The 14,047-nt window shown below is 39.0% G+C and overlaps 1 protein-coding gene across 1 annotated transcript in view; it reads left to right on the forward strand.

The window, feature by feature from the left end:
• N4BP1 (NEDD4 binding protein 1) overlaps positions 1 to 11,165 on the forward strand; it is a 17,246-nt gene extending 6,081 nt beyond the window's left edge. Inside the window, 7 exon segments of the mRNA XM_009997477.1 lie at positions 106 to 198; positions 2,654 to 4,431; positions 6,324 to 6,454; positions 6,890 to 6,986; positions 7,517 to 7,624; positions 9,154 to 9,261; positions 10,633 to 11,165. Of these exon segments, the coding sequence (XP_009995779.1) occupies positions 106 to 198; positions 2,654 to 4,431; positions 6,324 to 6,454; positions 6,890 to 6,986; positions 7,517 to 7,624; positions 9,154 to 9,261; positions 10,633 to 10,969 (2,652 nt within the window). The 3' untranslated portion in view covers positions 10,970 to 11,165.
• The last annotated feature ends 2,882 nt before the right edge of the window (positions 11,166 to 14,047 follow it).

The raw sequence follows: 14,047 nt of genomic DNA on the forward strand, positions 1-14,047 counted from the left end.
GAGGGCAGCGGCCCCGGCCCTGCCCCCGGGACTCGGGCGGGACGGGAAGGCCCCGGGGAAGTGCGGGGGGGAAAACAACAGCAACGCTCCTGCCTCGGCAGGTAGGGCTGTGCCAGGTGCCAGGGCGTCTCCGGCCGTGCTGACACAAGCGTAGAGGGTGAAAAGCAATAGTTGAGCCGGGCCGTACGAAGTTCACGGGCGCCGCGTTAGGGAACGTTGCTGCGGGAGGGCTCCAAGTGCCGGGCAGAGCGGGCCGAGCTCTGCTTTTAAACGCTATTAAAATGAACCTCTCTCCTTTTTCTTCTCGAAGACCAGTTCTTCGGAGCTGGCTGGGTGTTGCCGTGTTTCCCAGCCGCTTTGCGGACTGACTGTAGCGTTTATGAGCTCGTTAGCAAAGCCTGACAGGTTGGCGGAGCTGGTGCTTGTGAGGGCTGGCGGGCCCGGCCCGCTTTGCCAGGCTGCAGCTCAGAGCTTTGGTTTTACCCCAGCGATAAGCACGTTTCAGGAAGGGCCATCCAGGCTGTTAGGCTGCTGTGAAGTAGCCTCACGGAATTCTTGTGTTAAATCGCTTGTACAACCACCTGGGGGGCGGGCGGGGCTCAGCAGCGATGCTGGAATTACTCACAGTGGGCTTGGCCACACCAGCCGTTTGAATTCGGTGATGACAAGGGTGGTGTGACCATTAGCTAGGCTTGAGGGTGGATTCTGAAACTAAAACCTGGATTTGTGTGTTTGTGTCTGTTTAAATATACATATCTGTTACTGAGGATTCTTAGTTACGTATTTTGATAACAAAATACACTGACTTGGCAGTCCACGTTCAAAAAATGATCCCTTAATGTCTAAGACTAATAAGGAAAATTATTATTGCATTATTTGATCCTGAAACGGACTCTAAACTTAATTTGCTTGTATATATGGGATCAGTGACTCTTCAGAAACTTGCAGGGTAGCACAGACAGCTGCTTTCCTTCTCCTGGTAGCTGCAGTACAACTTTCTCTTCTTTCCAGAAAATTAAAGCCTGAAACAAACAGCCTAAGATTTGAGTTTTCCAACTGCTGCTTTTCCTAATAACTTGCAAAATGTTTCCTACTCCAAAGGCTTGAAAGGGTATGGGAGATTGACTTCCCTTAGGTGTAGAGCAGTTTTTAGATCCCATTTGGAGGGATTATAACAAAGTACAAATACGTCTTTATTGGGGTTGGACTAGATGATCTTTCGAGGTCCCCTCCAAACCCTAGGATTCTGTGATTCAGTGATTGTCTCCCTTTAAAAGGTTTGATAGCTGTCTGTATCGTAATGCATCAGAAGTTGTTAATTCTTCAGTGCTGCTTAGTAAATGTAAAAAAAAGTTCCACATTTTTATTATCCTTTTTCCTAATTATGTTATTGTCCTGTTGCTCTGCAAAAGCAGTCATATGATGACTAAGGCATTAAAAGTAATCCTGTGGATTTTATTGCAGAAGCAATTTGTGCTAACAAGGTCTGGAAGCAGCTTGCCTTGATTCTTGTGGTGATGTAACTCAGGAGATGATAACAAGTGGTGTTACATTATTTGTTACCTTGTATTGGTTTTCAGTTCCATTTAAAAGAGAAGCTTAATTTCCAGGAGTAAAGACAGATAATAAAATTTGGTAGAGTTTGGATTCTGCAAATACAATGACTGCAGCTTAGAAACTGTAGGTTTCACTACATTACAGAGACAGTTTTGGGGAAAGCAATGCTACCTGAGAGAAAAAAATAGTGTATAGTGTATTAGCAGAGTTCTGAACTCTGACACATTTAAAACAACAATGTAGTGAATTTGCCTATAGTAACTTCTACGTGGCAGAAATAGCAATGGGAGTTGTTGTGGGGTTTTTCAAATCTATTAAAAATGTGAATTTCTAGAACACTGAACTAGCTGGAGTCTGGAGTTTTCTCGGTCATTTGTCAGTATTACCTACTTTTTCAGAATACTCAAAGTATCATGTGTAAAGCTGCCCTGCTGTTGAGCTTTTTGGGTGTGCAGACCCACCCCTGGGCTGTGTTGCAATGTCAGGACCAGCCAACATTGTGTTCTTGTTTTAAGTGCAGTGGGCTGAGACAATCTGGCACTTCTTGCATACCAATGCAAGTTGAGACAGTCTGGTACCTTCATGTCCTGGGTACAAGCACAGTGAGGTGGGATGACTAGGCACTGCCTTAACCATACCTGAAAACTCCTTCCTGGAAAATGTTCCTGAAACTCCTCCTGCCTGGATTGTGGCACACTCTAAAAAGTGCCAAGATTACCTGACAGGCATTATGGTCATAATGGAAAAGTGCTAAATAAGTCCATCATCTTGCAATCCTAAAGGAGGCCCTTTGAGGTCTCCAGGGTTGCAGCAGGCTGTGACCCAGAATCTCCTGCTGAGTTGGGACATCTCAGAGTAGATTTTGCAAGGCTCAAGGTAGATTTCTTGTGGTAATTCTATGAGGTCTACTTAAAAATATCAGATGCCTGTGTTTTATCTCTATTATCTGGTTTACTGGCAGTATTTAACTTCTCACATTTCTTGTGTTGAGTTGGCTTTCTATTCTAATGTACTTGACCATTATGACCTAACCAAAACAAACTTTGTACGTAAGCTTTGCACAAGTATTCATTCTGCCATCTTTTTGCCCTTCTAGGAGTTTATTAAGGGACTCTGTGAACCTGAACTAGAAGAAAAGGAGTACTACCCAAAGGACATGCACTGCATCTTTGTTGGTGCACAGAACCTGTTTCTCAACAGTCTTATTCAGGATACCTGTGCTGATATAACAGTCCTGGAAATAGGATTGCTCAGTATTAAGGGAGGTGCAGAAGCTGTTGTTATGGCTCAAAGTCACATTCAGCAGTTTGTGAAACTTTTTGAGAATCATGAAAACTTTACAAGTGACAATGAATCGGAGATTAAAAAGCAATTCAGACAATTTGTGGAAGCACATGCTGATAAATACACAATGGATTTACTGATTTTGCCTAGTTCACTAAAAAAAGAACTCCTAGCTCTCACACAAACTGAATGTTGTGAAGCAGAGAAAGATATCATAGATCTTACAGGTTCTGACATCCCAACAGAGCTTTTACAGACCAAAACCTCCAAAGTAATCGCTACAGACAGAGATGGAAGAGCAGGTGGTGAGGAAGCAAGAAACAGTGCTGGGACACCTGTAACTGAGCTTACAAAACAAATGGACACTGTGTTTTCTGATTCTCCTGAAACAAGTTTTGTTCCCATAAACGTGCCTCTGTTAGAGGCAGTGGCATCTAAAGAAAGGCAGTCATGTAAAAGAAGATCTTCTGATGATGAGGAAAGGCTCCCTAAAAAGCAGTTCTCTTTGGAAAATGACCAGGAAGTGAAATCCACCTCACGCAATAATTCCTCAGACAGGAATGAAGTTATTGATCTGCTTTCTGATAGCTGCAGTGACTCAGATGATCCCAGTTATTGCCTTAAAGAAGGTGATGATATTAGTGAGGAAATGGAATATAAGATTCTTGTCAACTTTTTCAGAACAATGGGATATTCCCAAAATATTGTAGAAAAAGTTATTGGTATCCTAGGACAATCTGTGGAACCGTTAATATTACTAGAAGAAATTGAAAAGGAAAATCTAAAATTTCAGAAAGAACATGAACACTCATCTCAAAAGCCCAGAACTGTCAATCCTCCTTTAGGAAGTAATGCAAATAATTCACAAAAGCTGGAAGACAAAGGCATTTCTAGAAATAGAAGTGCACTTCAATCTGGCCATACTTCAAAGGAGACAAAAAATGAGTATCACAGAGATATCAAAAAAGCTGCACCAAGCATGCAAGCTGATGCAGAAGATAAAATGCATATGTTGGTATGCAAACCTGCCTCTCCTTCCAGTAAAAATTCTGCTGTATGCCGTAAACAAAGAGATGTTTATTGCCCTGGTAGGAATCACAGTTCAAGGTCCAGTGATACAGAAACTGATGGTGGTGTCATTTTAGGCACCATACAAGCTGGAGCTCTAAAAGATGTTGATTTTGTAGCCAGAGGGAGCTCAGATGTGCAATGTATCTCACCTAAGACTAAAACTATAGTTCAGCAAAAATCTGCAAGGCCATCAGCTCTACCGAACAGTCATCCTGTTTTCGAGGACCAATTAGGACACTGCAGCTCTTCTTATCAAGTGAGATCTCTCAACCAACGATTTTCCCAAACCTCAGACTTTGAAAATCCTATCCCAGACCAGGTATTGTCTTCACAAATACATACTTCAAATCCTGATGGAGAGACAGTGGGACCACACAGACATCATCCTGATCCTTCAGTTACTGGAGTTCAAAGGTTTCTGGAATCTCTGAAAAAGCCATACCGACTGGAGCTGAAAAATGAACCCGGGAAACCGTATTTAAAACATATCATTATTGATGGAAGTAATGTTGCAATTTCGTAAGTATTGTTCTTTTCAGCTATCTCTTTAATAGAAGATCAGTGAAGTTTCAAATGAAATGGGGGCTAAGAGGTTGCTGTGGCATTGGTCAAGTCTGCTAGCTAGCTTTCTGGTGACCCACAGTCCATGTATACAGCAAGGTTTTTCAACTACTGGTAATGGCTGCCTTGGTAAGTTATGATGAGGCTTGAAAATGAATAGAGAGACTGACAGAAGCTATTTCCAACACATAGCAACTTTGATAGTATTTGTTCTCTGTTTATTAACAAGATGATTTAAAATGAAAAATGAATTTATTCTACAGCATTTCTGCACTACTAGGCAGTGGTCAAATTTGAAACCTGATTTGTGCCAGGAAGTGCTGCCACCAGAGCACTCTGCCAATTAGCAGCGCTCCAGCTCCATGCAACGCTTCCGTCAGAAGTAACTTGAGTGAGCTCTGCTCTGGAGTCGGCAATTTTATGCATGAAACTTAATTAGCTTTGCACACACATAACAAAGAAATTGAGTTGCCATAAACTTAAGAGGAAAGTGTTTGTTTTTTTTTACTTTTGCTCCCGTTGTCTTGTAATTTTCAAGTGGGAGTTCTGATAGAGTAGCAAGGTGTTTGTCCTTAAACAGCATTACACATTAGTGTTTGGGTCTTGTTACTTTCTGTACATGGAGGCTTGACACAAAATATTGCATCCCCCTCCATAAAACTTGCAGAATAGGGAACTGTGTGTATGTGTGGACACACCTCATCTCCTATTCCTCCTCATACCTAAAAGAATGTATGCAAATTAGATTAGACAATTATTGAGAGCCATCAAGACAGTGAAAATATTTATCAGCTTTTCTGGTTTGTTGAATAGAGGCACTGGCTGCATTTTAAGTTTATGAACTAGAACATTTATGAAGGTAACTCTTCCCTAAGAATTGCATTGTTTTATTTGACTGTTCAAAGAACACCAAGAACACTTAATTTTAATAATGCAAGTGTGGCATAGGTTTGTGGGGGTTTTTCCTCCAGAGACTTTGTTAAAAAGGTAGGATTAAATCAAAACTAATAAGGCTTACTTTGAGGCTTATAATGTACAATTGCACATTAACTAGGAGACTGGTTTAATATACAAATACCACTTGATCACTTAATGCTATGAGAAGTACTTTGTAGTCATTTATCATGTAACCCAAAACATATGGGGACAATATGTCCTACTTTCTAAGAAAAGCTTTGCCTGTTCATGCCATCAGTCCTGAATTGAGTGTTTTTTCTAACTACGTATATCTTTGTTTTGTCTAAGTGTAGCCTTTAATCTGTGAAATGCAAGGTGACAATTTTCTGAATGAAAACTAGATTGCCACTAAAATCAAGTGCTGTGAAAATATTTGGTCAAGGAAATTTCATTATTTCAATGTAAAACGGTAGCTCAGATTGTTGAAATGAAGGGAGTGGAGGCCTAATATCTTTGATTATCAGATAACTTATCAGATGGGAACCATCTTGGACCATCTTGGGAACCAGTTGAACCTAAGGTGTTCTGTTTTGTAGTGGGACTGTATTTGGAACTACCACAATATTGGATTATGATAATTTTAACCTATATTCAATAGATTTCAGAAACCGTCACTGTTGGCCTCTTTTTAGAGCTAAACCTACTTCTAATTACTCAAATATTGTGCCCATAAAACTGAAAGGAGACTGAGTTATAATTTTAATATCTTTTGTTGAAGATCTCTTTGCATTCCTAAGATTCTTCATCTCTAAAATCCATCTACCTTTTATTTTGGTGACGCTGTATGGGTAACTTACAGCTTCACTTTCTAAAGTTTTATTCTGGTTTTTTTTGCATTCGTGGTGGTAAAGCTCCAGTGAATTTCATCTCCCTTCTCTTTATTCCACCCCCAGTCATGGTCTTAGGAAATTCTTCTCCTGTCGAGGAATTGCAATAGCTGTTGACTACTTTTGGAAACGTGGCCACAGAAATATTACTGTATTTGTTCCACAGTGGAGAACAAGACGTGATCCTTTCATTACAGGTGAGGGAAATGGTTTCCTAATGTTTTCTTAAACTAAATTGTAACTATTCATTTGGATACTTCTGTGAAAAGTGAATAGAGAAGGAATACTTCATAATATGTTACCCATGAGCAGTTTGGCTGCTCAGCAAGACTAATTGGGTTTCCATGTACAGGGTGAGACCCTCTGAAACACTGTTCAGGCTACCAGATGTGCCATAAGTGAAGGCCTTTTTCTTTGGTTTGGTGCTTGTTTGCTCCTTGATTTCTAGGTTCTACCTCCTCTCAATTTTTACAATAGTAGCAATTCAGTATCCCTGTGTCACTTCTGTAGATTAATAGGTTAAAAAATAGCCTGTCTTCTTTGCTAATTACAGTTCAGACTAATTGTCAAATCTATAAATAGATTAGAAGCAGGCTTTTGTTTTTAAGGACAGTTGTTTCATGTTTTAACAGAGCAGGATTTCTTAACACAGCTCCAGGATGTTGGAATATTGTCCTTAACGCCTGCGAGAATGGTTTTAGGAGCAAGAATTGCTGCTCATGATGACAGGTATGGAATATGCACAGTTTTAAAGTCTTTTTAAATGTCTCAATAATGTTTGTAAAAAATTAATACTTCATGAACAGTAGCATTAGCTAGTACTTCAACCTAGACAGAGAACTATGCATCAGGTACTACTTGGTTCCTTTAGTTTATTTTCTTGATGCTATCACGGCATGCAGACATGGTGTGTGTATTAGAAGCAGTATATTTATATCAGTGTATAGATTAGTAAACTTCCAAGTTAATTTGGGCACCAAAGTTCAGCTTCAAAATGTGGGGTCATCTTTCAGTAAACAGTACAACAGTGACCTTTGGGGTTTTTGTTGGAAGGGTTTCCCAGTTCTTACATTGCTGTTGCCAAATTTGAAGTGCAAGTGCTTAAGGTTTTTTTTTCACAGGGAATTTCCTGGTAATCAAAGTGCTTGTGTTCATGCAAATGGGTTACTTTTGGGTGGTGGCATGTTGAGTTTTCTAGATCTTTGGACAATTATCAGCAAAGCAGACTACTTTAACAGTGTTTGAAATTAATTTTACAGATTTTTATTACACCTTGCTGATAAAACTGGAGGTGTTATTGTGACTAATGATAACTTCAGAGAATTTGTGACAGAATCACTTGCCTGGAGAGAAATTATTCAAAAAAGGTAATTATTCAGTTTCTATGAAAGTTTAAAAAATGTCTGTCCTTACAGTTGTAGGCACCCTGCCTTCATCTAGGGTTTTTATTTTTAATTAGTCTTTCATGCAATTCTGGTAGAGCCCAACAAAGTACTGTTTGTTTCACTACTTGGATTCATGGCCTTGTCATTGTTTGTTGAGCAGTCCAGTGTGCCTATTATTAATATATTCTGTAACGTACATCTGTTATTGCTCACATAAGCAAGAGCTTGTAGCAGCCAAGTTATATCACTTCTGAAACTCAGTGTTAGATCCTGTTAGAGCTGGCGCTTTGCTGTCCATTCTCACAGGCTTTCTTGTTTTACGTTTCATTTCTTCAAGGAGACGTGATAGCAGATGCAGAGACACAGTGTCACTTTTAAGGTTTCAGAATTACTCACTCTGTACTGTAGTACAGCAAATCAGTACAGCTAAACAAAATAACACAACGAATCCCTGTAGCGATTGCCCTGCAATTGCTGAGTGTCCTTTGCGTTTAGATGAACTCACTTAGCCATCAAATATGCCTGCTTCAGCTTTTTGATTGTCTATGGATTACAGGTTCTCCTGTGCAGCTGTTTGGGTTTTTTTCCTTTGGTTTGGTTTGGTTTTACCCTCTCCAGTAAAATCAGATCATTTTACTATTAAGGTATGGTCTTCTGTTTCCCAAATTTCCCAGTAATCCCTCAGAGTCTCCCTAACCTCTTTTGAGGGTACATCTACTGCAATGACTTGGGTCCATATGGTCTAATTAAATAAATAATTGAAAATTCTTCAGTTCTCATAACATTGCTGGGAGAACATGGAACTGATATTGGCTAATTATGTAGGTATTTATACTATTTCTTGAGTGAATTCTACCCAGGTCAGGTTCTGTTCTATAGAACTTTAGCAAGAATACTTGGCACATCATTCTGAGTCTGTGGTTTTTTAAGAGCTTGTGTTAACATCTGCTATTAGTTTTACTTCTGGGGAAATTCCACTATAGCAAATTATCTCCTGGCAGACAAATTTTATTTGAACTAGTTTCCTTTGATGCAGATTTCCCCCCTGTCCCAAAAGTATTCCAGAAAAAAAGCTTCCTTGTGTCTTAACTATAAACAGTTAACACTATGTTTACTAGTTGTGTGGCTTTCTGGTAACATATGCCTTTTAACTACATGGGTGAAGATCCTTACAAAGAAGGGGAGTCTGAACAACCAGAAAGTCTTCTTTAATCACCTAGAAAATTCCACCCTGGTCTCTTGTAAAAATTGCACTCATCCAACACTTCCTGTCAAAACAAAACAAACCAAAAAAGGAAACAAACACCAAACTCAGTGTTCTGCACTGTGTTTTGCACAATTCTTTTGACAATGAATGCTGTTTGTATTGAAACTGGGATACTAGCTCAGCTTCAGTGACTCCTGATATGGTGTGAAGTGTCTGCTCTAAGGCAACTAGTCCTATGCTACAGAGGTGAAGGGCAGTGAGGGTGTAATACATTGTCAATAATATTGAAAGAACTCTCTTGCAGGTTGCTCCAGTACACTTTTGCTGGTGACATATTTATGGTTCCTGATGACCCTTTGGGAAGAAATGGACCTAGATTAGATGACTTCCTTCGAAATGAAGGCTCTTCTAGGTATAAGCACTGTTTTCACTTTTGGTTGAGGCTGTTACAATTTCAAATGTGAAATAAACTGTTCTTGTGGTTGAACGTTTATTTAGATCTGTATAGTAAAGGTACAATTAAATTAAGCAAGAACACTGTTGGATGCAGTAGCTTAAAAACATGTTTCTCTTATTACTTCAGTCTGTTTAGAAACTGCTGGTGACATAGGTATCTAATCAAGATCTCTCTCAGAACTAAGACAAGTAAGACAGTAACTTCCTCTGAGATTTGGTTGTGGTGGCTTTCACATAAAGGTGCTCCAAACTGTTAACACTGCACAAAGCTGCCAGTGGTTTGGGTATGTGGTAGTCTGGTATCCTCTTAATTACTGTGATGTTACTTAAAACACCTTGATTGATCACTTATTCATAGTGGGACAAGAGGTGCTACAAAAGAAACACTGTACTCTCATATTCCTCCCAGGAGAAGCATTTCACTTCACAGTTCAGGGTACTGTGCTGTTAATAAAACCATTCTTGAGAGGCATTGTTATTAAATGCATTTGTATTTGATTCATAATTTTAAATATTAATGAACAAATATTGTTCCCTTAAGATCACTGTACTTTTTAAATGTGCATGTATTCAAAGTATGAATTTGCTTTGCATTAACTGCTGAGACTTGAGAATGGATTTGCTCTCTTGCACAAGAAGATAAGCTGCTCTTTGCTCTTTTACCAGCATAGGAATTATAAATACTAATGGTAGTGAGGAGTCCTGAGAGAACTTTTAAAAACAAGTGAGGGAAGTAAAATTAGCAATAGAAAAGGCAAGCTATATTTAAGGATTAACACAAAGAATAAGCAGGAATCTCAGCTACTGGAAACAACTGAAGAAAGTGAGACCTGTGTATATTACCAGTAGGTCACAGGTTGATTTGAAATAAAGGTCAACATTACACATGGAAAAGGCAAATGCAGCTTTACAACTCTAATAGAAAACACTAAAAAAGTATTCAAGCTCTAATATAAAACCCTTAGAAGATGTAATTTGGAACAGTGTTTTAGCCACCTGTGTCCAAGCTCAGTAATGCTGATGTTGGTACTTCCATAAAATAAGCTTTGACCGCTGCTGTAGTCTGCCAAGCAAAGTACTCGCAGCATACTGGAACTAGTGCTAGATAATGTTAGTTCATGTTGTTAGTCATGCCAGACTCAAACTGAAAGCTGTTACACCTACTGTTCTGTTTCACTTTGAAAAAACGCTTACCATTTCATTCCAGTCAGTACCTATTGAAGCAGTAGTGAAGTACAGCAGTTACATACATTCTTCTTTCTGTGTTTATACAGAGACAGCGTCTCCTTTACCTTAATTTAATAAAAAAATTTCCTTTGTTCCGTAGAGATTTTAGGTCAGCACAGAAGGCTTTACAGAGCAGTGGACAATATTCTTCTGAGATGCCTCTCTTCGTGCCAGTCCCCAAAGCAACCTGTAGCAGTCATCAGACTAAGAACAGAGTACCTGGTGATCATTCATCGCCACAGCTTCCGCTGGAGGCAGAGATACAGGCTTGTCTGGCAATTCCACCACAGAGATCTCCCTCTGAAACAGCAGAGCTTAGAGAAGCCCTGATTAAAATTTTTCCTGATCATGAGCAAAGACAGAAGATTAATCAAATACTAGCTGATCATCCATTCATGAGAGATCTTAATGCACTGTCTGCCATGGTGCTTGACTGAGTATTTTACAGGATTTTTACATCACAACTGATCTAACTAACTTTGAATATCAATGTGAAGAAAAATGTTGCTCTGTTATATTACTTTGTGAATATTTAGAACCTAATTTTATTTGTATAAACAAAGGTATTTTTTGTGTATGTTCTGTTGCTAATAGATGCCAGTTTTCAGTAAATTAAAAACTGTTGCTACTACAGATTTGTAGTAATATTTTCTATGAAAAAAACGTATCTTCTGCTTCACTTGAATTGCTTATTAAAGCAGTAGCAGTTCTAGAGACCTGTAACAGTTTAAATAGTGTTTGCACTTTTTCAAAACTCCTTTCCTCAAAAAGGAAAATTCATGTCAGGGGTTTAAAAGTGACTCTTGCAGCTTCATATATATTTTCCAGATGCATACATAACATACTATAACCTAAGCCATGCATGTATCAGATATTTTTATTGGTGTTTGTATCTAGAGCACAGAAGTCTTAGAAAACCAATGCTCTACTTGTACCTCCTTCACTTAAGAACTTTGAAATAATTCTGCATGGAAATAAACCAGACCCTTTTAATATTTTCAGATTCAAAGACTTGTACATACTGTATATGTGAACTTGCTTTCTTTAGTCCTGCATCGTGGGTTTTGGAAATAGGCCACATTCCTACAAGTCAGTGGACAGCAGTTTGAAGATCAGTGTATGGGAGCGGTGGCTGTTCAGTGCATTGTTGAAGGGCTGTCACAAGGTGGCACTATGCATCTGTTCTAACAGTCAACGAGAAGGCTTCTGACACGTTCTGAAGTGCAGGTTCTTATACAAAGATAAAATGCAAAATACGTCACAGGAATTGTAAATGTGTTGTGGATAAAATTGTGTATTTTATTAATGACTTAAGGATACTAAGTAATCTTCTGATAATATGGGCGGCCAAGAAGCTTTGTATATACAGGTAAAATGGAATGAAAGCAAAGCAAGAAATCCATTTGCCTGTTCATCCAGGTTGAGATGCTGTGCTGGAGTAGTTAGGAGAGGGGAGGTTTCTGTTAGAAAGTGTAAATTCACAGCTCTTCATGGCAGCAGATATTTGTAATGCTTTAAAAGACCTGTGATAGCTACATTTGTTTTTAAATTGGAAATTATTTTGATCGTCAATGCTCCTTTAGAATAATGTTCATATTTTTACCATCTGCACTGTCTCCTGTTTGTCTTTGCTGTGTCTGTCCTAAATCTGAATGCTGTGATAAGCTCTTAACAGAATGTGCTGCTGGTAACAGCCAGCTCTACCCATTTAATTCTCCTCTGGAGTCTCCCAAAACTAAGGTGGAAAAAAAGGAACATCATTTATGAAAGCTGACCAATAGGACCATTTTCAAGAGCAGGAGCCAAGTGAAGATTACTGTGTTTCTCTATCTCTGTACACACTTAAGTCTGTTATACCTTCCTTTTATCTGATTTTTGGTGCTAAGCATTCACGTAAGTAAAATAAAATTAGAAAATGTGGGCTACAGAGCCCATGTTAAACTTCTGATGTACTGAGCCTTCCACTAAAGCGTAAGAACACTGGCTTTCTCTCCAGTAGAAGTTCTCTGGGTTCTGAAAGCACTTTTTGCTTAAATGCAAAACAGCTGAAACATACTGAGGAAATAAGGATGTTGAAAGTCTGTCTTGTTGCACGGCCCTTGCATGTGTTGTGAAATCAGAAGCAGAAGGCAGAGTCTTGCTCTTCCCTCAACAGGAGCAAACTATACAATGATTGCAGCAAGAGCAAAAGAAAAGTATTAAGAACATTTATTGTAGTATCTAAAAAATGCAAACAAGGATGAAGAAAGGTTTTGACTATGTTTCTAAGTTCAAGTAGACAAACTTTAATTATTTTTTTTCCCCTGTAAAAATGAGTGGGCAATTCCTCAGTCAGGTGGACAGAGTTATTCTGACCAGCATGCTTGCCAAGAAGCACTGCTTTCCAAGATCACTAAGTTCTGTATCCATAAAAACTCAGGCAGGTTCCTAAAGCCTGTCATCACTGATTTCAGTTTGTATCATTTTAATAGCTAGCAAGGGAATAAATTATGACCAGCAAAGGGTTTTTCCTTAACAAGGAGGACAGTGGTGGTAAATTGGAGTAATTTTGCTCAGTTCTACATTGGAGTGAGACAAGGGAACACAGGGTCAGCTTCTTAATTCCTAATAAGCTCGTCTAGAGGCAATCAGGAGAACCAAGGAAATGGGCCAAGAGCAATACAAACGATTCCTTGTCTTCTTTGCATATTAGTGCACTCAAAACCAAAACCAGCTGTGTAACACAGAAGTGTAGATAAAGAAATTTGTGTTGGTTTTGTTTGCCACAAGGAAGGAAGAAGATAAAAATGAGTATGGCCCTGGAGGGGCAGCAAAAAGTAAGTATTATATTGATTACTATCTAGTGTGGGAGACATGGTGAAGTATGTAAACTCTTCATTAACAGTGGTTTATGGAACAACGTTCATGCTGGTAAATGCTGATGTGCCGTTCACTTCTGTGCTAAACAGCCAGCTTGAAAGGAATTAGAGAGGAGTATAGCATCAGGTGTTAAGCAGAGTAGTAGCTTACTACTTTTTCATGACACAAGAAGCCTGGCTGGGAATAGTAGCTATAAACCTTTAACCTTGCCTTTAATTTTTGTCAGATGGAGGACAGACTTAACAAATAAATTTATTTTTATAGCAGAAGCTTATTGCTGGATGTTAAAGGAAGCTGTCACAGCTAATGTTCATGTAAAGTGAAAATAACTGAGGCCAAAGGTTTTTTGTTTTCAGTTTTGTTGGGTTCTATTGTCCCTTCAGCTTTGAGTTTTAAACAATGCATCTCTATTAACAGGGAAGGTGATAAAACAATGAGTATGGGCTGAGGGACCTTGAGGGAAATGGGTGGTGCTGTTGCAAAGCTATGTCATGTGGTAGAGGAACACCCAGGGTGCATCTCAACTGCACTTAGAACAAAACTATCAGTGTCTCAGTTTTGTTTCCACTTGTTTTTAGTTCTCTGTTGTAAGTATGGCATAACAGCCTCTTTTGGTGTATAACAGAACTAGCACTGCATGAAACACAGCAGCCTAG

Source organism: Chaetura pelagica, unplaced genomic scaffold, assembly GCF_000747805.2.
Source record: "Chaetura pelagica isolate M959 unplaced genomic scaffold, ChaPel_1.0 scaffold425, whole genome shotgun sequence".
Classification (NCBI taxonomy): domain Eukaryota; kingdom Metazoa; phylum Chordata; class Aves; order Apodiformes; family Apodidae; genus Chaetura; species Chaetura pelagica.